The sequence below is a fragment of the Podarcis raffonei genome, chromosome 17 (genome assembly GCF_027172205.1).
Source record: "Podarcis raffonei isolate rPodRaf1 chromosome 17, rPodRaf1.pri, whole genome shotgun sequence".
In the NCBI taxonomy this organism is placed as follows: domain Eukaryota; kingdom Metazoa; phylum Chordata; class Lepidosauria; order Squamata; family Lacertidae; genus Podarcis; species Podarcis raffonei.
Window position 1 is genome coordinate 13084885 of NC_070618.1, and position 23374 is coordinate 13108258.

The 23374-nt window shown below is 44.2% G+C and overlaps 1 protein-coding gene across 7 annotated transcripts in view; it reads left to right on the plus strand.

Moving 5' to 3' along the window:
- Positions 1–23374, plus strand: part of ZNF462 (zinc finger protein 462) — a 138846-nt gene that overhangs the window by 93551 nt on the left and 21921 nt on the right. For 5 of the 7 annotated variants that reach the window (XM_053371736.1, XM_053371738.1, XM_053371735.1 and 2 more), the window contains 2 exons: positions 678–869; positions 22941–23178. In XM_053371736.1, the coding sequence (XP_053227711.1) occupies positions 678–869; positions 22941–23178 (430 nt within the window). The other 2 variants (XM_053371741.1, XM_053371740.1) reach the window with 2 other exon arrangements.

The window sequence follows — 23374 nt, forward strand, 5'->3', positions numbered from 1 at the left end:
TTTCAAATTTCTGATTTGTTTTATATATACGCTGCTGTCCTTGTGTGCAAGAAAACATAAATGGGCTTTTCTCCATTTCCAAGTTAACTTCCAAAGAAAGCATTAATGAGCAACACCCACCCGCCTTTACGCCTAGCCCTGGTATTCAATGGGGTGTCTACGATTCCTCATCCATGGCCTCGTGACCCAAATCAGGATTGGGCAATGGTCACATCATTGGCCGCATGACCCACTAAGAGCCATGTCACATGGACAATGTGTTTGTGGTTTCAGCTTCCACCCCTGCTGTCTCCTTTCTTGAATCTTGGAAGGTTGACTTGTTTGCCGCAGGCAAAAGCTGTACCTCAGAGTAGCTTTGGGTTGGCATCTTCTACCTGTGGCAAATAAAATCAACTGGTCCAGTTGCCATGCACAGTTAGGAGCTACAACCAGGGAGACAAAAGCATCCTCTGTGATGGCCCTATTGGCCCCGAGACCAATAGAAATAGGACAGTTAAAATGATTTTACTCTCTTTTTAGGACTACCCAGAGGAGGAACCCATGGGATTCTCACTGCTGAGTTGAATAGGAGGAGAAAGAGATTGCCCCCTTCCACCTACCCCTCTCCTCCCTTCCTATTCCCCACCCCACCTCTCGTCTTGTGAGCTGATGACTTGCCTGTTATTTCGCTCACCCAGGTGAACATGCCTACAAATGCTCCTGCTGCTCATTTTCCACCATGACAATCAGCCAGCTGAAAGAGCACTCCCTGAAAGTGCATGGGAAGGCACTGACACTACCAAGACCACGCATTGTCAGCCTTGTAACCTCGCATGCTCAACATGCCTCCATGAACCACACTACCGCTGAAGAAGTGGAAGACTCTAATGGTAAGAGGCGCTTCCATTAAAAAGCAAGCACAGCAACCCTAGAGGGAGGAATCAAATTCTTCTCTTTATTGGGGGAAAAAAAGCAGCTTGATCAAAGACATAGTTCTGATTTAGAAAAAAACAAAAAAACCAGTTTCCAAATGAGAAAATCACTATCCAAATGGATGCTAACAAGCTGTTGGAGAGCCGTGCTAATTCACACTCCAACCCTTATAATTGGCATGTAAAATATTCTGATTTGCCTGCCCTTCTCATTGAGTGTTTTAGGGTTCCATGTTGTTAGTACTTCACTACAGTCATACCTCGGGTTACAGATGCTTCAGGTTGCGCGTTTTTGGGTTGCGCACTGCACCAAACCCAGAAGTACCGGAACGGGTTACTTCCGGGTTTTGGCGCATGCGCAGAAGTGCTAAATTGTGCTTTGTGCATGCACAGAAGCGCCAAATCGCTACCCATGCTTGCGCAGATGCAGCGCTGCAGGTTGTGAACATGCCTCCCGCACGGATCACGTTCGCAACCTGAGCGTCCACTGTACTTTAGAACAAAAAGTGGAAGCGTATGTGCCCCAGCTAAGGGGCACATGGCGGATTTTCTTGTTGCAGAAACAAGCCTAAAGTATTGTCTGTTTTTGGCTGTTACCACTAGCGTAGTGACTGGTGTTTGAGGAGACGAACAGATTTCTTCACTTTCACATAAGCGTATTTGGAGTCAGTACAGATGTAATGAGGACCTTCCTTAACCATGATTATGGACTGGACCACGGAATAGCTCCCTCCATCCTCTCCCCTCTCTCATCCAAATTCCTGCATATCCTTTCTCATGTTAATTAGGGTGTGAAACCAACCCTTGAAACAGGTTAGCAAGTCCTGGTTCAGTGGGAATGTGTTTGGTACTCATCCAGATAACTCTTGTTCCAACAGTGAACTCTAATCATAGTAAAGGGTGGAAGAGGGAGTATGAAACCCTGTGGTCTGGGCCCATGTCTTTAGCAGATATTAAGGAAGAGTCTGTGTTGCATCCATACTGGCCCTCAGGAATATTCTGTAGGAACGATGGCACCTGTAAGGAGAGCATTATGGGAATTCTGCACACTATGAGTTGTTAGACTAATTCAATGCTGTTTGAGACTTTTTGCCTGCAATGGGGTGCTATCTGTTCCAAGAACACTAGAAAATCTGGAGTCATGTTACTTATTTCTGCAGAATTAACCAGACAGTGTATCTAAGGCAGAATGGGCTGCAGTTTGTATCTTGAGAAATCCTATTGATCTTTGCTTGACCGTAAGAATATATGAATTCTAGTCTTCCTGTAAGAGGTAGACCCCCTAATCATGCATTAGCTCATATTCTACCCTTCTAAATCATATAAAACTGTGTTTTAGAAGCCGCTGGTAGTTTGCTTCCAGGCGGAGCCTTCTGGAAAATCCAATGGATGCATAAAACTCTCATTTGTTCTCTGAATGTTTAAGTATCCAAATTCAGTGTCAAAAGATCCCTCTGGGACAAAACTTAATAATGGTATAGTGTTTTATTTGAGAGTTAACAATGCTTCATGTGCATGATCTTGCTGTAACTTCACAGTGGTTGGAGGGTATCTGTGGTTCTCCAGATATTGGACTACAACTCCCATCATCTCTGGAGCTCATAGGAGTCGGCATCCAACAACGTATGGACAGTCACAGGTTCCCACCCCTGTATTATGGGGTAGTTATATTTTCCCCTATATGGCATGTGGGAGGACAGCTGAGCAAGAGAGTGGCTTCCCTAAAGCCATTTAGCAAGTTGGCGGCTGTGATATTTGACTAGGGACTTCCTGATTCTCCGCTCAGTTTCCTACACAAAGAAATGATGTCTAGCAATGAACTCATCTGGTGGTGAATGAACAACTTGAGAGCATAGTTAAGCATTGAACTAAAACCAGGGAGGTAAACCAAGTAAGCTTTTTTCCTAACATTGGCAAAGATGATGATTTATCCTGTTCCTTATTGTAAATTTGCGTGGTTGGTTTTATGTTTGTGAACATTTGTGAGATAGAAAGAGTAATTCATGTGGGCTTTGGGTAGTTCCAAACCCTTGCCATTTGCTAATGCTAAAAGTGGTTTCACCCATTGGGCAGCAATGCATTTTCTGTTGAGTGTACACTCAAAAAGGAGAAGAAGCTGGTCACAGTTCATTGATGAGTGTACCAATATGGTGCACGTTTAGTAAAATTCACACTTTTTTTTTAAGTGTTCCTTTGAAATGTCTTAGAAATGTACACCTAAAACCAAAATGTGTGAACCACTGTTAGAGAAGTTGTGCATATGTTCTCAAAATCTTAGAATACTGGAAGAGTGAGAGAGGGGTGCTTCCTCTATTTTTAAATAAAGTTTTTTTCCCTCTTGGTTACTGCTTTCTAATAATAAGCAGCCAACACATCTATTGTCAGGATGTCTCTGTTAGTCAGACCAGCTTCAGGAACAGAGACAATGCCCGTTCACCCTTAACTAATAGGCTTGTTAATCAAATTATTTTTGACAATTATGGAAGCTACCTACTAAGGAGATTGTCAGATTACAGGTGTTGAAATAATCAAATTGGCATTCTCAGCACTGCTTGATAAAGAAGGAAATCCCTTCCGCCATTTTCTAGGCTTTATAGTACTAGCCATAGACTGATTGATTTGGATTGTGATGGTGACTTAGTTTGCTTCTAGATTTCTAGAAGGGTATTGCAGAACTGAAAGTCCCTGGCTTTTTAAAAACAGAAAACTGAAAACCTACACATTGCTGGTGGTGCATACGTGCGAGATAACAACTTTACTTGAAAGTACACCGAAAGCAGAGGGTGTACGTGAGATGAGTTTGCATGTACAGCTGAGAGGAGTATAAAATGTGGAGTTCAAACATGACAGGAGGATTGCCGCTGTTCTTGTGTGTGTATAAGCAACCTCAGTTTGAGGACAAGCTTGTAATAGAGTTAAATTTGCCAATGGTACATAATTTGATCAGTGGTGAGCATGAACATGCTTAACAATAAAACCTTGGGGATTCATTCGGTGGTGCACAAGCAGTGTTTGTCTCATGCAATGGAACTGTGTAACTTCTCTTTCCTCTCCTTCCGCCATTCCACCCCGAAAATCTGCTCGGGGCTTTGCTTTCTGGAGCAAATTTTGAGGGAGTGAGGAAGAGGAAGGGCAAGATCCACCGCAACAAGTTGAAAGTCTGTTCCGTGAGCGGAACAGCAGGATTGGATACAGCCCTGGGTCTTTTTCTTGTATGGCAAATTAAAGAGGCGGGAATGCAGGACCATTAAAGTTAATGAGCAGTGTTAATCAAGGAGGTTGTGTTATATGTGCAGCATAGGTAATCCCAATCAATGTGCACATTAATTGGGAAGAGTAATATGTTTGCATGTGTTTTATTTATTTACGAGGATGTCTAGGCCTCCTTTCTGTCATAGGCTACTTCTAAAGAACGTAAGGAACATACACAATTAGGCCAGGATGGATGAGTTGATTCGAATATAGGTGATTGTAATCAGCAAGTGGGGGAGTGGGGTAGAGAAGCTGTTTTAAGCCATTAATTTAAATCAAGCCACCTGTTGACATCGCTTCATATATTTCCTTTCAAATGATGCAGACCTGAGGTCTAAACAATGGAGCATCCAAAAGTGGCAAAGAGGGAAACCCCTGTGCCTGGCAAACCTCCCCTGCTCTCCCCACCACCATATTCTGGGAGATCAAGGGGGCTTTAGGATCCAAAGGTGTTCCTCGATTTGCCCTGACATGCCCCTGGAATGTCTGCATTTTGTTCTCCCTGCCACAAGAGCATTGATTGCAGAGGGAAAACGGCAGAGGTTTCCTTGGGTGCAATGAAGAGGCCCCTATGGATGAGGTCTCCTGCTCTGCCCATGAATCTCCCTCTTCTCCTACACAGAGGGAGATCTGCAAAACCCTTTGACTCCCTTCAGTAACCGTAAGGCAGGGGTTGGCAAGGTTTACCTCGCCTGGGCCGGTTCACTGCTGCGGAGATCACTCTGTGGACCGGATCGCGACTGCGCATGCGCAGTCACGATTTCCAGCGCCGCGGAAGCGAGTCCCTGCTCTGCATTGCACCAGTTTAGCACAGCACATGGGGACTCACTGAGCGGGCAGCACGGTTTGGGGGCCATTTAAACAACCCCCGTGGGCTGCTTGTGGCCTATGGGCAGCAGGTTGCCAACACCTGTCATAATGTCTATATCTATCTATCTATCTATCTCTATCATCTATCCATCTATCCATCTATCCATCTATCCATCCATCATCTACCTAAATGTTTGCTAAGTCATTTTTCTCAGAATGACCTAAAGTGACTTATACTAGAACCAATTAAGAACATTCAAGCTAAACCAATTGTTTACACCACATGGCACTTTCCCCCCATAGAGGAAACAATGTGGGCTCTAATAAAATAATAGGGGTGGTATTCAACTTAAGTTTTGGAAATGAATAAACAGACCGTTTAATAGGTCTGTGCTGAATAAAACTTAGTTGAATGCCATCCTTGGGAACTGATATTGAAACAAATATTTAAAGCTAAAGTTTCTGTTTTGCAAACTTCCGCACTTCAAGTTCATACCTTAATGCATTTGGGAGCTTTTCAGGAAAAGTTGTCAAAGAGGTTATTAATGTTTCCTTTTTTGATTTATGACTACATAATTCCTAGGAGGCACAGCATGCCGAGATTATATCATCTTGCTTTAAAATGTAGGGCCAGTGCGATATCCTCATATGTTTTAATTTATTATTTTGTAATTTAGTAGTTGTTTTCAGCGTAAATGACTTGCTTTACAATTTGACAATGTGAAGAGCGTAGCTGTTCTGTTCATAATTTTATGCATTTGGATTATTATTTGCAAAGTTCCAAATTACATGAATAATTTTATACCAGCGCAAATTCACATAGGACCTTTGGAGTGCACACAGTACACAGTTGTAAAGGGAGATGAATTCTTGAATTTGTATTAACTTTGAGAATCCTTGTTTGTTTCAGCTTGCTTTTTTAAAAAAGTGTCTTTTGGAGACCCCTAGCAATTAAAACTACATAGCTATTGCTATGAAAATCTCAGAGGGCAGGATTCAACTAATGAGTCCCATCAGCATAAGCCCAGTGCGATTCCTTCCACTTGCACAGTGTGGTTTCACCACTCTTCTTCCCACCACCCCCCAAAAAAAATTATCTTGGGAGGCTGGGGACGTCAGGAGAATCTCCAAAATAGTGGACTGGGGAGAGGAGGAAATATGGGAATCATTCCACTGGCAAGCCAAAATGATGGGACGTTGACTTTGCACAATGTTGAATTCCTCCCATAGCAATTAAACTGCAGCACAACGTGTCAGTTTTGCAGAGATACCAAGAAGTGCACTAACAGAGCGATCTAAACCCTGACAAACACAAAGCAGAGTGTGCAGTGCACCATCCCCAAGCCCTGTTGCTCATGCAGCCACAGTAGAAGAAGAGTTTGGATTTGATATCCCGCTTTATCACTACCCGAAGGAGTCTCAAAGCGGCTAACATTCTCCTTTCCCTTCCTGCCCCACAACAAACACTCTGTGAGGTGAGTGAAGCTGAGAGACTTCAGAGAAGTGTGACTGGGCCAAGGTCACCCAGCAGCTGCATGTGGAGAAGCGGGGAATCGAACCCAGTTCACCAGATTACGAGTCCACCGCTCTTAACCACTACACCACGCTGACTCCCAGTAGGAGATGTGGTTAGTGGCTATTCCTTGAACTTTTCGCTGCAAAAGTTTTTGGCTGCTGTTGCTGATGGGCAGGGGCGGAGGAAGAGGGGTGCGATGGGGGTGGTTCGCCCCGGGTGTCACCACTGAGGGGCGGCAACAAAATGCCGGGCAGCACTCACCGCGGGGTCTGCAGCACGCCCGAGCCACGCGTCCCTCCTGGGAGCAACGCGGTGCCTTGGGCGCCCACAGACTCCGTGGTGCCCCAAATGGTCTGCCCAACGCTTCCTCTTCAGCTGTAGGGTGGCTGAATGGGAGGAGGCAGGCAGACTCCTCAGAGGCCCCATGGAGCATCCTGCCCCAGCTTGCCCACCCCTAGGCGCAGGACATGCGCGCCGCTCCAGGCACCCAATCAGCTTGCTCCGCCACTGCTGATGGGCCCAAGAATTGGACTCCTCAGGAGATGCAAAGCAACCGGTGGCCTGTTCTCACCACATTTGGGGGATTTGTATTGCTTACCAACGGGACACAGGTGGCGCTGTGGGTTACCATAGAGCCTAGGACTTGCCGATCAGAAGGTCGGCGGTTTGAATCCCTGCGACGGGGTGAGCTCCCGTTGCTCGGTCCCTGCTCCTGCCAACCTAGCAGTTCAAAAGCACGTCAAAGTGTAAGTAGATAAATAGGTTCTCTGAGATACCTTCTCTGGCGGGAAGGTAAACGGCTTTTCTGTGCACTGCTCCAGTTCGCCAGAAGCGGCTTAGTCATGCTGGCCACATGACCCGGAAGCTGTACACTGGCTCCCTTGGCCAATAAAGTGAGATGAGTGCTGCAACCCCAGAGTTGGCCACGACTGGACCTGACGGTCAGGGGTCCCTTTACCTTTACCTGTTGCTTACCAACAGCAAGAGCTTACTGGGCACCTCCATCATCACCACCACAACCAGAAGTTACTCTAAGAACACATCCTGCTCTTATAGCTGACGCTGTCATGGAGTTACGTTTGCACTGTTAATGTACTTACGTACTTCAAATGTACAGTCGGTTGAAGCGGTAATAGAAATGAGAATATTCAGGAAGAGGAATGTTCTGCCAGAAATCAGGGTTGTTAGAGATTGTTTTAATTACAGTGGATCCATATAAGTGTCGTTAGTCTTCAAGGGCTGTTGAAAACACTCGCCAGAAATACTTTCCAAAGGCTGGGTGTATTGTTTCCCTTCTAAAGCATGAACTGCAGGCTGCATTTACAAATCTTGCAAGTGATTGCTCTGCAGTCCTCTCCACTGTCAGGGATGGGACATCATCAGCTGCCTGAGGTGAGACAGGAGGCTTACGGGGTTTCCTCTCCTAAAGGCTAGCTTTAAATCATTTCCCAGAAAGCTTTCGCTACCTTGCATGACCACCACATCTGGCAAAAGGTGCTTTCTTTCTCTTTACATTTCCAACATGTATCTGATTCTGATTTATACATTTTTACTAATTTACTAGGAGTCTATACATCACTTTCCACCGACAGCGTAGTGGAATGCATAATCACAATATGACAATCAGGTTCTTTTTAAATAAATAAAACAACAACCCTTTTTTTGTGACAGCAGGAAATGACCTCTCTGTTCCTATCTCGAAGTCTCTGTGCTCACTATCAAGTTTCTGCAGAAGGTTTCTTGTTCCTTGCCATCCAATCTGCTATGTTAATGTCTTTTTTTAGAAGAGTGAGACATAGATACTCCTTTTTTCTTTTCTTTTTTGAGGATAGAAAGCATTACAATACCCTTCCCAGCTATTCCTGAATCAGGCACTTGTGCCCTGTACCTGCCAAGAAAAATATTTGTCCACTTGGAGTGCAGTCGTGGTGCCAGTAATGTGCAAAACAGAAGCTTCCTTTTTATCTTTTCCCTCCCCTTCCCAGAGCGTTTGCTGCAAGTTTTCTTCACAGTAAAGTGCTATTTTTCTTTCCGGAGTGCCCGAGAAAAGGAAGGGAAAAGCGACCCGATGGCAACAAAAATAGACTCTATCCCAAGCTCTCGCAACACACTTCGATAATTTACTGCAACACCCGAGACCATCTATTATTTCTCTCCTTAGACACTTGAGGTTTTCCTTTATCAAGAACCACTGCATCAGGATGAGGCTGAGATGAAAAGTGTCTGCTGTGACTCAGCAGAACTTGGCTGAGGTGAAAGCTTTTTTCGTGGAGCTCTGTTTTCTCCACACAACTGCCAAAGAACTGTGCACACCTTGGCCATTACAATCCCCTCTAGACTTGGAAGGTCATTGTAAAAGGTTTCTAAGGTCTCCACTATGGGAAACTGCTTAGAGCTGTGCTGGAGCAGGAAAATATTGGGGTGCATCTCCCTGTCTTCTGCTCTTCACCTCAAAACATGAGTAGATGCAGCTGCAATTCCCCCCATTGCCAGGGAATACTGAGAAACAGAAGGCAGCAGCCCAGAACAACTAGCCTTGACTAGAGACAGTGGAATAAACAAGCACAATTCAAAGTGGTGGTGCTGACCTTTAAAGCCCTAGACAGCCTCAGCCCAGTATACCTGAAGGAGCGTCTCCACCCCCATCGTTCAGCCCGGACACTGAGGTTGAGCTCCGAGGAGCTTCTGGCAGTTCCCTCCCTGCAAGAAGTGAAGTTACAGGGGACCAGGGAGAGGGTCTTCTCAGTAGTGGCGCCCACCCTGTGGAACGCCCTCCCTTCAGATGTCAAGGAAATAAACAACTATCTGACTTTTAGAATACATCTGAAGGCAGCCCTGTTTAGGGAAGTTTTAATGGTTGTTGTTGTTGTTCTGTTGGGAGCCGCCCAGAGTGGCTGGGGAAACCCAGCCAGATGGGCAGGGTATAAATAATAATTCTCCTCCTCCTCCTCCTTCTCTGGCTGACTGAAGTGAGCACACCTTGTTCCTCTCAGCTAGCGCAAGGAGCAGCAAATCCCCATCCCAACCCCACACAATATTTTCATTGGGAATAAAAAGCTGGGAGCGAGCAAGTCAGTAGGTTTCCTATATAAGGGTGTGCTCACATCTCCATCATGTAGCTTCACAGTACCTCAAAACTGAACCTATTATTGGGAACTGGTAAATATTGCTTGTAAAGTTCTTCAGTGTTTCTGATTGATTGAATGAATACTATACGGTGTTACCTTGGTTTACGAACTTAATCTGTTCCGGAAGTCCGATCTTAAACCAAAGCGTTCTTAAACCAAGGTGGCTTTCCCATAGCAGCGGGGGACTCAGTTTACAAATGGAACACACTCAACAGGAAGCGGAACATGTTCTGCTTCCAAGGCAAAGCTCACAAACCAAAACACACACACACACACACACACACACACAAACTTCCTTCGCTCATACTTTTTTTATTGGGATAGCAAACAGTAATTCTTAGGGATAATGTTATCTGCAATGCTAAAATGCTTTTATGCTAAAAGGAAAACAATTAGCAACACCCCATGGAGTTTAAGAATTGGATATTGGTTAATATATAAATTATTTGGAGAGAAAATCCATGTAAACACTATCAGATAAAGAAGCAATAGGACACTTGCATAACCTGCTATTGATGTCACAGCAACCTCTTAATTGGGGATGTGTTCTTAGTTATCTCATAGGTTTCGTATCCCTTTTCCTCTGTCTCATTGTGAAGATAAGGCGGCTTTTGCTGTGTTGGTGCCAAAGATCAAGAGACACAGGATATAACTTTTCTGTCGAGGTCCAGTTTTCTGAGTGGTTGCTGAAAACTTGCTCTTTTTTTGGTTTGGGGTGGGCAGAAGGTAGATAAGATCTACTGGTTAAAGACATGTCTTCTTCTTTCTTCTTTGGCCATGACTCATAGCCGAGTAAGGTTGGCTTCCATAAACACGGTTTTAACAGTGAGTCCGTCAATGACCGTGGAGGCCAATTCTGGATCCACAAATAACTAGGTGATTTACAGTAAGTCAGCAACAGACTCCCTGTTCTTTAACAAGGTCAACAAGAGCAAAAGCTCCCCTCTGCCAAATAGAATTAGATTATTAGAATCTCTGGTTTGCAGCGACTCAAATGTTGATTTGTGCTTGTATAAGAGGGCCATCCCAGTGCATGAACCATAAGGTACAGTGGGCAACTCTGTCCACTACTTGAGCCACCATTTTGTATTCAGCTTCATTTGATTGACTTCAAAATCATCATCATCATCAGATTAGATCTCACAAAGTAAACCCACAAAACCAGCCCCTGTCTAAATGATGCTCTGAAGCTCACAGGTCCATGTTGATTGTGTTAGTCTTTTGAACTCTAGCAGTGAGATCGGGAGAGGAAGTTGCAGCACCAGCAAAAAATAACAAGTAAAAGCTTCATCTTACTTGAACAGAGCTTCAGAAATTGCCAAAGTATACAGTCGTACCTTGGATCCCGAACGCCCTGGATCTCGGACGTTTTAGCTCCCGAAAGCCGCAAACCCGGAAGTGACTGTTCCGGTTTGCGAACATTATTTTGGAACCCGAATGGGGCTTCTGTGGCTTCTGATTGGCTGCAGGAGCTTCCTGCAACCAATCAGAAGCTGCGGTTTGGTTTTCTAACGTTTTGGAAGTCGAATGGACTTCCGGAACAGATTCTGTTCAACTTCCAAGGTACAACTGTAATTTAGAACAGAACTATGAAAGAAGAGTTTCTAGGAACTGACAAACCACCTTGGCAGTGTGAGATTGAGGGGCTGTCATCCCCCCCAATCTTTTGAAGATGCAAATGAGACTAAACTGGCTGTGGGAAATTGAATGGTGGTAAACATCTCTATTACCTCGGCTGCAGTACAAACAAATGAATGTGTGAAATAAGTTAGGGGGGAGTTCCAGGTTATCTCTGACTCTTCTTGGCAGAAAAGAGATGCTGTTTCCTCTTAACCTTCATTTCTGCTTATCCCTCACTTCCTGTGGTGTCTCAGCTGATCACTTAGCATCCCCAGTGATACGCTGACAAAACTATATTTTTGTAGGCAAAAAGAGCAGTGGGTGCACACATGTTAGAACATATTTGAGGTGGGAGTAAATGAAGAAGCAAGAGGGCGAGCTGTCAAATCGAGAGGATTATGCCCTTCCATTCTGCTTCACTTATTGATGTTGTGTTTTCTCAGCATGGACCCAAGAAAGATAAAGAAATATTGGCTGTGGCACAGCTGAAGTTGAGTGCTTTAATTTCCCATTAATTTCCGAGCAAGAAGTTTAAGCACACTCCAAAAGCAATGGAATGTTTAAAGTAGTTCGGCTGGCCAATGCTTCCAGTACCATAATGCAGGTTTTTCCACACACGCTACTGTAAGGTCTTTTTCCTATATTTGGGGTTGTTCTGAATACTTGGGAGCATGTGCGCAGTTGTGCACAGACTTCGAGGGTAGAAAAATTTAATGGTCAGGTGCTTTCCTGATCAACTCCCCAATTTCAATTCTTTCCCTCTCTTTCTGTAGGTTTATATTGATAACGTCAGTTGTATTTATAATTTATGATCCATTGCGCTGTAAGCTTTTATAGGGATAGCCGCCCAGAGTGGCTGGAGAAACTCAGCCAGACAGGCGGGGTATAAATAATAAATTATTATTATTATTATTATTAATAATAATAATATATATATATATATATATATATATATATATATATATATATGGTATGCGGGTGGCGCAGTGGGTTAAACCACTGTGCCGCTTGGGCACGACCGATTGAAAGGTCAGTGGTTCGAATCCCCACGACGAGGTGAGCTCCCATAGCTCGGTCCCAGCTCCTGCCAACCTAGCAGTTCAAAAGCACACAGTGCAAGAAGATAAATAGGTACCGCTCAGGCAGGAAGGTAAATGGCGTTTCCGTGCGCTGCTCTGGTTCCGCCAGAAGCAGCTTAGTCATGCTGGCCACATGACCCGGAAAAACTGTCTGCAGAAGCGGACAAACACTGGCTCCCTTGGCCTTTAAAGCGAGATGAGCGCTGCAACCCCAGAGTCGTTCGTGACTGGACTTATTTGTCAGGGGTCCCTTTACACACACACACACACACATATATGATATAATATAATAATCAGTGGTAGATTTTCTTTTTAAAGACTTCAGAGCAGTATGGGGTCAGGTGCCTTTTGAATTCGTTTTAACTTTTTTTTTTTTTAGATTAAGTTCATTTCCCTTCTAAGTGAGTTTGACACTTGTATAAGAAGTTGTACAGCGTTTGTCCTCTGTAATCCATTCAGACCTGCACACGTTTATAATTCAAAGGGGGAGGAAGATTAAAAAGTTTCAAAGGAGCATGGATAACACCCTTCACCCTTTTTCAACAGCTAACATTCCCACAGCCCACTTCTTCTTGTTGCCCTCTGTGGTCCCTTCTGTATAGTATATCCTTTCAATATTTTTTATTTAAGTGGCCGGAGCTGATCAAAGGATTCCAAATCCTGCCTTGGTGGCCACAAAAAGAGAGCGGAATATATATACTCCCAAATGATAGCTGCATTTCCTTCAGCGCTCTGAGCTTTTATGACAAACCTTCATTTACACTGTCTTTTGATGTCTGCCCCAGGCTCCTTTTATAAGTGTTTAAAACTTGGGAGGCTGTGTCCTTCCAGATGGATAGATTGGGTTTGTTGTTCAGCTTCATATTGCCCACAGCAGGTTTGCCTTGCATATTCCATTCATTCCCATGTTCTTCTCGTGCATGCACCCCCATAAACACACACACACACACAAACCCAATATGTGACACCAGGTAGGCTACCTCTTGAGTTACAGGCTTTGGTTGTCCAACCTGCCTGGGAGTGTGACATTTTAAAAAAAAAAAAAAAAGCTTAAGAGAATTGCACTATTTTATTTATTTATTTTTCAAATTTTATTTATACTTTTCAAATTTAAACATTTCATTAATTTTATAATCATTTCTACATTTCAAAACTTGACTTCCTTCCCCCTCTTTCCGTGGTTCCTTACATTTATTTTTAATACCCCCTGCATTAACTTAATTTGCTCATTTATTCATCTACTTTAAATATATACTCTTACAAAACTGCAGATTATTACAACAGTCCTGTCAATTATCTTATCTGTTTATAATTTACCTGTAAATATTCAATAAAGGCATAGTTATGTCGCCTATTATAATACCTTCCTATACTATTTTATCCATTTCTCCCTTTGTTTTGCTCGTCGCCTCCTTTCAGGTGCCTCTCCCTCTATCTGTGCAGCATGGAATGAGCAAATCTGAAGTGCTCTTGAACTCTTGCTTCCCTATCTACCTGCTTTCCTGTACTCCTGCCACACTTTTCTCATTGCTATTTAACGTGTCGCTTTAGGGTGAGGGGTCTCAAACTTGGGAGGGAGAGTAGGGGAAGAAAACAAGGGTGGGGTTCAAAGCAGGTGACCGATGTTGCTCAGCTTGCTGAAGCGTGTGGGAAGTCTGAGGGCTGCGTTGTTTTTCATTTCCTTTTATCTGCACTTGGTTAATCGCTTCGCAGTGAATTAAGCCCAGCTATTTCCACAACCCAGCAACCATAATCACACCCAGCCCTGCTCTCTGTGTTTGTGTATCTGACCATGTGAAATTTGCAGTCGGAAGTCTTGATTGCTTTGATCCATATATGTAACTTAATCCCAGTCTGCTTACAAACGTGAGGATCATAGCAGACACCTGCAGCCCACGATGCTTCTCAGGTGGTACAGCAGGAGTTGTGGCTGTAGACTGAAGTTGGGGAAATGGTAATTGTTCTCTCTTTCTGTCTCTTTTCTCATGCACTCATGTTCTGCTGACTTTTGCACTTAACTTTAGTAAGCAATTGTTATTAATTTACCCTCCCTCTTAGGACTCCAAGAACACAAACTGTTGCTGCTTTTGTGTTATGTACAGTACTGGGGCACGGTGGATGGGTTTGTGCTCACTTGGCAGCGTTAGAAACTCAGATATAGAAGCTAGGAGCCAAATGACTTCTTAAACCAAGGTGAAAAGTAAAGCACCCCTGACAGTTAAAGTCCAGTCGCGAACGACTCTGGGGTTGCTGCGCTCATCTCGCTTTACTGGCCGAGGGAGCCGGCGTTTGTCCGCAGACAGTTTTTCTGGGTCCTGTGGCCAGTATGACTAAGCCGCTTCTGGTGAAACCAGAGCAGCACACGGAAACGCTGTTTACCTTCCCGCTGGAGCGGTACCTATTTATCTACTTGCACTTTGACGTGCTTTCGAACTGCTAGGTTGGCAGGAGCAGGGACCGAGCAACAGGAGCTCACCCCGTTGCGGGGATTCGAACCGCCGACCTTCTGATCGGCAAGCCCAAGCTCTGTGGTTTAGACCACAGCGCCACCCGCGTCCCAAACCAAGGGTACAGTCAGCAAAACGGAATGTCTAGTTGACATTTTTGGGCAAGACAGCTCTAAAGTTTTATTTTCCAAACGATGCACTGACTGTGATTGATTCTTTGTGAAACATCTGGCCCGTTCCAGGTGACGACCTTGAGCTAGTTTAAGAATTTTGGGAACTTAAAGAAGAAAAGTCACTTGATCATGGGACAGCCCACATCTATCGTGGTCTATGCCTACCTGTTCTTCTAAATGGTCACATGAGCCATTCATAACATAAGAATGTTCTTCACAACTGTGAGCAGGACAGTGGGGTGGGGTGAGTGAAGACAAACGACAACAATGTAAGCATACAGAAATGCTGCCCTGACCCCGCTATATGTCCAGCGCTGGTCCTGACTTCTTACCCATCTTGGTTTGGACATTAAGGGTCTGTAGCTACCTATGCTAGCTATGAGCATTTAGAGATTTTCATCCTTATTGGAGTCCTCCTTCACTGTTTGGGCTGTGCCGCCCTTTCCCCCTACTCTTAAGAAAACTGCATTGTATAACTACTTCTTTTGACCATACATTTGCTAGGTCAGAGCTTTGGTGATCTTCATTGTATTTTTGGAAACCTGTAGAAGCCACATCTCCAGGTGACACAGTGGATCACGAAACCTCTTGGGTACTGGACTCTAAAGAACAACAGTTACAAGTATCTTGGAATCTGCATTGCAGGCGATGGCGTTTTCCAGTGCCCTCTTTGGAAATCTGTAAACCAAGGTTCCTCTGGGACGGAGGAACAGCCACATGATGGGGCAGCCTGCCAAGACACCTCAGAGATTTGCCATGCATTTGTGGCATCCCATCAGCCACCTGCCAAGCGCCTCTTGTCCTGCTTGTTCGGGGAGGGAGATGGGCCGGGGGCAAGGAGCTGCCACTTCTGATTAGCGAAATCTCTGCCAGGAGAGAGACAAACTAAGTTGCATCCAGCAAGGTTTATTTTGGCCGCTGTTGTTGTTGTTGCTGTTGCTGTTGGCTGTCCTAGACCTTGCCTTCCTCAGTTCCTGCCGGTCTTGTATACCAACCTTTCCCTCCCCGCCACTGACCCCCCCCCCAATATCCCAAATCATGCTGCCAGTAACATATAATTAAGATAATTCAGGCTTGCGTTAATTATTTTAGGTGCCTTGCCATGCTCTTGCAAGGACTATTGGCACATACTGTGAGGTGCTGGCGATACATTTAGCAGAAAAGACACTGGCACAGCCACTGGGGCATAGGTTGATGCCTGCTGATTATAGTCCGCATCAGCGGAGGAATAACTTTCTTTAAAGTAAGATTGAAATCTCTCAATGATTACATTTTATTTCAGCATTGTTTTGTTACGTTTGTACGATAGTCTTTCGTAGCACATGCTTGGCCTCTCCCATTGCATGTGTTCTGATTTGAAAGGCAAAGATCCAAAAGGACATGGCTAGTTATTCAAGAGCCAGATTGGTGTGTAGCGCAGGGGTAGGTACCCAATTTGGTGCCATCTAGATTAAAGGTAAAGGGACCCCTGACGGTTAGGTCCAGTCATGGCCGACTCTGGGGTTGCAGCGCTCATCTCGCTTTATGGGCCGAGGAAGCTGGCGTACAGCTTCCGGGTCATGTGGCCAGCATGACTAAGCTGCTTCTGGTGAACCAGAGCAGCGCACGGAAACACCGTTTACCTTCCTACCGGAGCGGTACCTATTTATCTACTTGCACTTTGACGTGATTTCAAACTGCTAGGTTGGCAGGAGCAGGGACCGAGCAACGGGAGCTCACCCTGTTGCAGGGATTTGAACTGCCAACCTTCTGATCGGCAAGTCCTAGACTCTGTGGTTTAACCCACAGCGCCACCCACATCCCTGCCATCTAGATTAGGGCTGGGCAATATCTGGTTTCCAGCATCACAACCTATATCACCAGCTAAAGATCACCAGGGCCGGATTTAGGTTTGATGAGGCCCTAAGCTCATGGGGCCCTTTATATGTCCAGCTGTCCTTTGTCAACAACAAATTGTTGCTGTTTTTTTGTGTTGAATATATGCAATATGGTAATTTATGGGCCTAGTAGGTATCTAAACCCATTTGCATGTGCAGAATGTAGGCAGCCTATATATATAGAAACCACTGATATTTTAGGGAGCAGGCTAGCAGGCAGGGCCCATTACTTACATCATAGGAGCCTACATGACACAAAACACTGTTGCTGTATGTAGGTTTTATTTTATTTGTTTTTTTATCTTATATTTTGGAAATGTACATCCAGTTTTTGTTTCCTTTAAATTTTGGGGGGGTCCCCAAGATAGTGTGACCCTAAGCTATAGCTTGTTTAGCTTATATGTAAATCTGGCACTGAAGAGCACGATATACTGATGTATCACGATGTCTGAAATAAGGGTGGAACTACTATGTCGAGGCGAACAGCAGGGCTGAGCAATACAGTGGTACCTCAGGTTACATATGCTTCAGGTTACAGACTCCGCTAACCCAGAAATACTACCTCAGGTTAAGAATTTTGCTTCAGGATGAGAACAGAAATCGCACGGCAGTGGAGGGAGGCCCCATTAGCTAAAGTGGTGCTTCAGGTTAAGAATAGTTTCAGGTTAATAACGGACCTCCGGAACGAATTAAGTATGTAACCAGAGGTACGACTATATCAGGTTTTCAAATCACGATGTCTGGAATAAGGATAGAGCTATGTAGAGGCACCGGCTGGCTTTGTGGTTTCCCCCGCATCGTGGTTTATGCCAGCACCTGCTCTTGTGAGCAGAAGGGGAGAGCTGAATCGGGAGAGTTAACAAGGGCTGCAGGAATCGAGAGAAGCATTGGCTGGCTTCGCCGTTTCCCCCACATTTTGAGTTTTGCATAGTGGTCACACAAACACACATCATGTATACAGTGGTACCTCGGGTTACATACGCTTCAGGTTACAGACTCCGCTAACCCAGAAATAGTGCTTCAGGTTAAGAGCTTTGCTTCAGGATGAGAACAGAAATCGGGCTCCGGCAGCGCCGGCAGCAGGAGGAGGCCCCATTAGCTAAAGTGGTGCTTCAGGTTAAGAACAGTTTCGGGTTAAGTACAGACCTCCGGAACAAATTAAGTACTTAACCCGAGGTACCACTGTATTGCCAAGTCAAAAATTATGAAACCAATGTCACGATATGGACTTCAAACCAGGTTTGGATGGCATATCAATATATGACCCAGGCCTATTCTATATACTTTTGAACTACAGCTTCCATCATCCTTGACCATTGAGCCAAGGCTTACAGGAAGTTTGAATTAGAATAGTGCATATTTTAATTAAATGTTTTCTTAAGAATCAGCGAAGTGGTAGTATTTCTCTTTCTCTCCCCCCCCCCCCCAGGTTGGTTTGTTTGTTTGTTTGTTTGCTTTAATTTATCATCACATTTATACTACGTTCTCTGCTGCACAGAAGACACCTAAAGCCATGCGGAATACAATACAAAGCTAAGCAAATTGATTAAAACATAAATTCCATTTAAAAATTAATAATGTTGAAAGCTCCCCCGGAAAATAATTGAAGGACTGTTCTAGCATGTGGCCTCAAAAACAAGCATTTTGCTTCTATATAAACTTAGGAACTTTTATCACAGAAAGGTACTTGTGAGAAATTCTGTCGTTTTAAGTCTTACTATTTAACAAGTAGGAAACTCACGTCTGTATATCAGTACTGATTACTTTCTATCAAAAAATTAATAATAGTCATTTAGGTAGTACTGCATTTCCAAAATTAATGAAACAAAGTGTGAGAGGCGACCAAGGATGCCAGAGAGGACTATAAAAAAAGTTAGCCATGAATGCAGACAGCCTTGTGGGAGGAAATGGTATTTGCAAATCTGGGGGTGGTTCACTGTTCCAAGTATCCAGTTGCCGTCTGATCGTATATATTCCCCGAATTGGAGTTGAAAATATAAACTGACAAAAAATGCACACTGAACATGAGAAATACAAATTAGCTTTATATTTCCTTCCTTTCCAATTCTCCAGATAAAAACATTGATCTTTCTACTGCTCCCTTTTTCCTTTTCAGCTGGAAGCGAAAATTTCTTCTAAGCTGTGTTTCATTTATTTATTTGTTGCAGCTTTACCTATCAGACTGTGTGTTATGTGCAAAAGACCAGGGTTAAACTTCACATCTTTCTCTCTATCTCCGTGTAAAGGAAACAGTAGGAATATCCAGTAGCAGGCTCTAGGGAGAAAAGTAATGTATTAAAAACTTTTACCAAAGGAGATCTGGTTAAAAGATCTATCTTTGGATCGTCTTGGAAATATTACTATATAAAGGGGGGGGGGGAGGTTCTTCACAGCCCTGTTTCAAAAAACTACCATTGGTTCTCCCAATGAATCCTGAGAACTGCAATATGCTTTGAGTTAGGAGGAAACCTTTCACAGAGCTGCAATTCACCCTTAACAAACCGCAGTTCCCAGGATTCCTTAATTGTTTAAAGTGGTATAAAAGTCTTTTAAACATATGTTTTGGATACTATGGGTTTGAAAGGGAACATCTAGGTGAATCTAACCGAAACACATTTGCAAACATCTGCCTCATTCAGCTATTCTAGTCAGGCATTTACCGTATTTTTCGCTCTATAAGACGCACCAGACCACAAGACGCACCTAGTTTTTGGAGGAGGAAAACAAGAAAAAAAAATATTCTGAATCTCAGAAGCCAGAACAGCAAGAGGAATCGCTGCACAGTGAAAGCAGCAATCCCTCTTGCAGCCTGCATTCGCTCCATAAGACGCACACACATTTCCCCTTACTTTTTAGGAGGGAAAAAGTGAGTCTTAAAGATCAAAAAATACGGTAGCTTTGACCACATAGTGTTCACCATATATAAGGCTTGAAGAATAATGGCTGCAAGACAGGAAGTCTCCTGTTCAGCTGTTGCTTTTATTATTGTTTGGGACTTGTGTTGTTCACCCCCCACACCCCAGCAAAACAATAAGTCATAATCATGAAAATGCTTTTTCATTGGCTATGTAGTGTTTCCTGCCTTCTGGCTGTCGTTATTGATTGGTTGAATTGTTAGCATCGCTTTGGGGGAGTTAGTCCCTCATTGCCTCAGGTGTAGAGTTTTACCCCCCCCTTCCTCCCCCCTTCCATTTTTAATTAAGAGCCTTTTATCACCAGGATTATATTAATCTGCCTTTATTTGTTCCTTTGACAAATGATGGGGAGTTCTGTGGACAAAACCTGTGAATCGCTAATCTCCACATTCGAAACAGGAGTTCAAGACCCCTGATGCAGAAGTTGTCATCTGTGCCTCTGCTTTTCCTGCCAGTCACACAGCTCTGGCTTCTCATGTTAATGGCATTTTGTGTCTGCTGAACTTTAGTTTTGTGTGTACCCCCATCGTACCAAACTTGAGAAAGCAATTTACGCGATTGGACATTCCCTTTAGTGAGATCTGGAATCTTTCAAATATCCCTTCTTTCCATAGCCCTCAGACACAGGTTAGCTTCCCCTCCCCTTCCTCATATTGTTCCATAACTTGTTTTCAGCTTTCACGAAGTAATCTGAGGATCAAATTTCAGGGTGGATTAAGTTTCCCATCTATTTTCTCCATTAAAAATTACGTTCATTCAAATCAACAGCTTTAGACAGTATGTAAACGGATGTGGCTATATTTATGTCCAATGTATTGTTCTGGTGTAGTTTATGCATTATAATAAAAAGGAGGGAGATTTGTGATAATTTAATCTACTTCTCTTCCACACTGTATTGCATCTTTCAAACTTGAAAGTTTTTATTAGGCTCATATTCTCTGGGATCCCCCCCCCCCAATACTATATTTCACAATAAAATTTAAGCAATTCCAATTGTACAATAGTAATTTATTTATAGACGCTAAATAAGAGTAGATGCTGGAGCAGTTTGTAACTTCACCTTTTGCTCCTCTACCCGCCTTCAAGAATAAGTTTGAAAGACTTACTGGCCGTGTTAACACGTTAATGGCAAGCGGACTTTCTTACTTACTGTGATTGAGCATGAATGGTGTTCAATTCCTTCCTCTGCTTCCCTCCTTGTGTAAGCAGGATAAACAAACCAGAAATTCTTATGACTGAACCAAGGGTTGTTTGCTACCACCTTACAAGCCGCACAATCAAAAAGCCAACAAAATATCTTGGCTTGATTTGAATGCAATGGGCAGGCAAAGCTTGCTGGCTTGGTTATCCCATTCATACCAGGGAAAGAGTGATTGGACAGCATGCAAATTGTGTGCTGCCCATTCACACTGCAATAAGCCAGAAAGTCGGGTCTATTGTTATGCGTGAAAGTGGCCAGTGAGTTAGGGGGTAGTATTCATTAGGTAGAAATTGAGCAAAGACTCTACAGCTCTGTCCTTTTAGGTTGTGCATAACAACAAAAGTTCTCTTCATGTTGCCCTAGCCGTAAGTGCATTTTTACTTATAGCTGTGACCAACCATTGTTGGTTGAGACACACCTGGTCTCTCGGGGGGCTTGTGTTCTCATGCTTGAGCTCTCATAACCTGATGAATGTCACCCAAATGTGTGAACTGTATCCATGGGGGGGGGAAATGTTTTGAGTTGGCATGACGTGCAAGTTCTATCTGTGGTGCTTAATGAATACAGTCGTACCTTGGCTCCCGAATGCCTTGGTACTCGGATGTTTTTGCTTCCGAACACTGCAAACCCGGAAGTGAGGGTTCCGGTTTGCGAACGTTCTTTGGAACCCGAACGTCTTCCGCAGCTTCCTATTGGCTGCAGGAGGTTTCCGAACGTTTTGGAATGGACTTCCAAGGTACGACTGTACGCAAATCTCATTCCCCAATGCAAGTCCTTCTCAGTGCTGCAAGTAAGTGACAACTTGTGCACATGTTGAACCAGGCAGCCCGGGAGGAAAAACTTGCAGCACAAAATGCTTGCGTGTCTCACTTTGGTTTCATTGAAATTGAGCAAGATACAAAGCTTTTATTCATTTAAAGGATTGGTTTTATTGTGATTGTTTTATTTAGAAGATTTATAAAGCCCCTGATCAAAAAAAAAAGGTCTCCAAACAGCCTAGAAATGAAGTTGTAGATAAAACCCAGCTAAAAACCAGAAGCCAGTTTTTAAAAAGCGAAACCATCCAAATTAAAACTCAAATGAAATCAATAGAACTTTTAAAACAAATACATCTGACTAAATTATATGTCTGGGCAACTGACAGTGCCATATGATAAAAATAAAACCATTGATGAGAAAGGGAAGCAGAGGAGGGTGCCACCTGTTTATGGTGCCCTCCTAGGGACACGGGTGGCGCTGTGGTCTAAACCACTGAGCCTCTTGGGCTTCCTGATCAGAAGGTCGGCAGTTCAAATCCCCACGATGGGGTGAGCTCCCATTGCTCTGTCGCAGGTCCTGCCAACCTAGCAGTTTGAAAGCACTCCAGTGCCAGTAGATAAATAGTTACCACTGCTACGGGAAGGTAAATGGTGTTTCCATGCGCTCTGGTTTATGTCACGGTGTCCCGTTGCGCCAGAAGCGGTTTAGTCATGCTGGCCACAAGACCCAGAAAGCTGTCTGTGGACAAACGCCGGCTCCCTTGGCCTGAAAGCGAGATGAGCGCCGCAACCCCATAGTCGCCTTTGACTGGACTTAACCGTCAAGGGGTCCTTTGCCTTTAGCTTTTGCCTTATGGTGCCCTACTCCCCAACCCTTAGGTGACTTTGCTCAGATCTCTCCCGCTCTGCAGTGTAGCAAGGCTCAACAGGGATGTAAGACAAGGTGAGGTCCTGGACACAAAGGTTCAGAGCAGGAAAGGTTCAGGCCTTTGACAGTGAAGTGTGCTTGGAGAGAGCGGGTGACAGTGGCACATTCTCAGGCCAGGGGGCTGGCCCCGGCCCCACAGATTCTTCCAGTAGTAGCGCTTTTTTGGGACTGTTCCTGAACACCCTCCCCCTTCAGGCACAGAGCCCCCATCTCCACCTGGTGAAGAGGAATCCAGCTCCTGGTCATCCCAGGTAGGATCTCTTAGATCCATTGTGCTTATTCAACAGGTTGGCGTTACCCATCTCTTCAATTTGCCCCCCAACAGATTCTTCCTACTCGGAACCCCCTGATGTCCAACAGCAATTGAACCACTACCAGTCGGCAGCTCTGGCAAGGAACAATAACAACATTAGCCCCGTCCCGCTTTCCGGAGCCATCCTTAACTGTGAATTTTGTGAATTCTCCTCGGGTTATATCCAGAGCATTCGCCGTCATTACCGTGACAAACATGGAGGGAAGAAGCTCTTCAAGTGTAAAGATTGCTCCTTTTACACAGGCTTTAAGTAAGTATTTGCACAAAAGAGTTTCTTACAACTTCGGTGGACTTTTGTGGTGAAATGCATAGGCCTCGTTTAACTTGTCACACTGAGCCAAACCGTGGCTTAGTGTGAGCACATGAATGTGCATGATCCTGGGTAGCTGCTTTGTTCCTCCTCAGTTGTTCTGCAGGTGTGTTGCACTGCGCTAAGCCATGGTTTG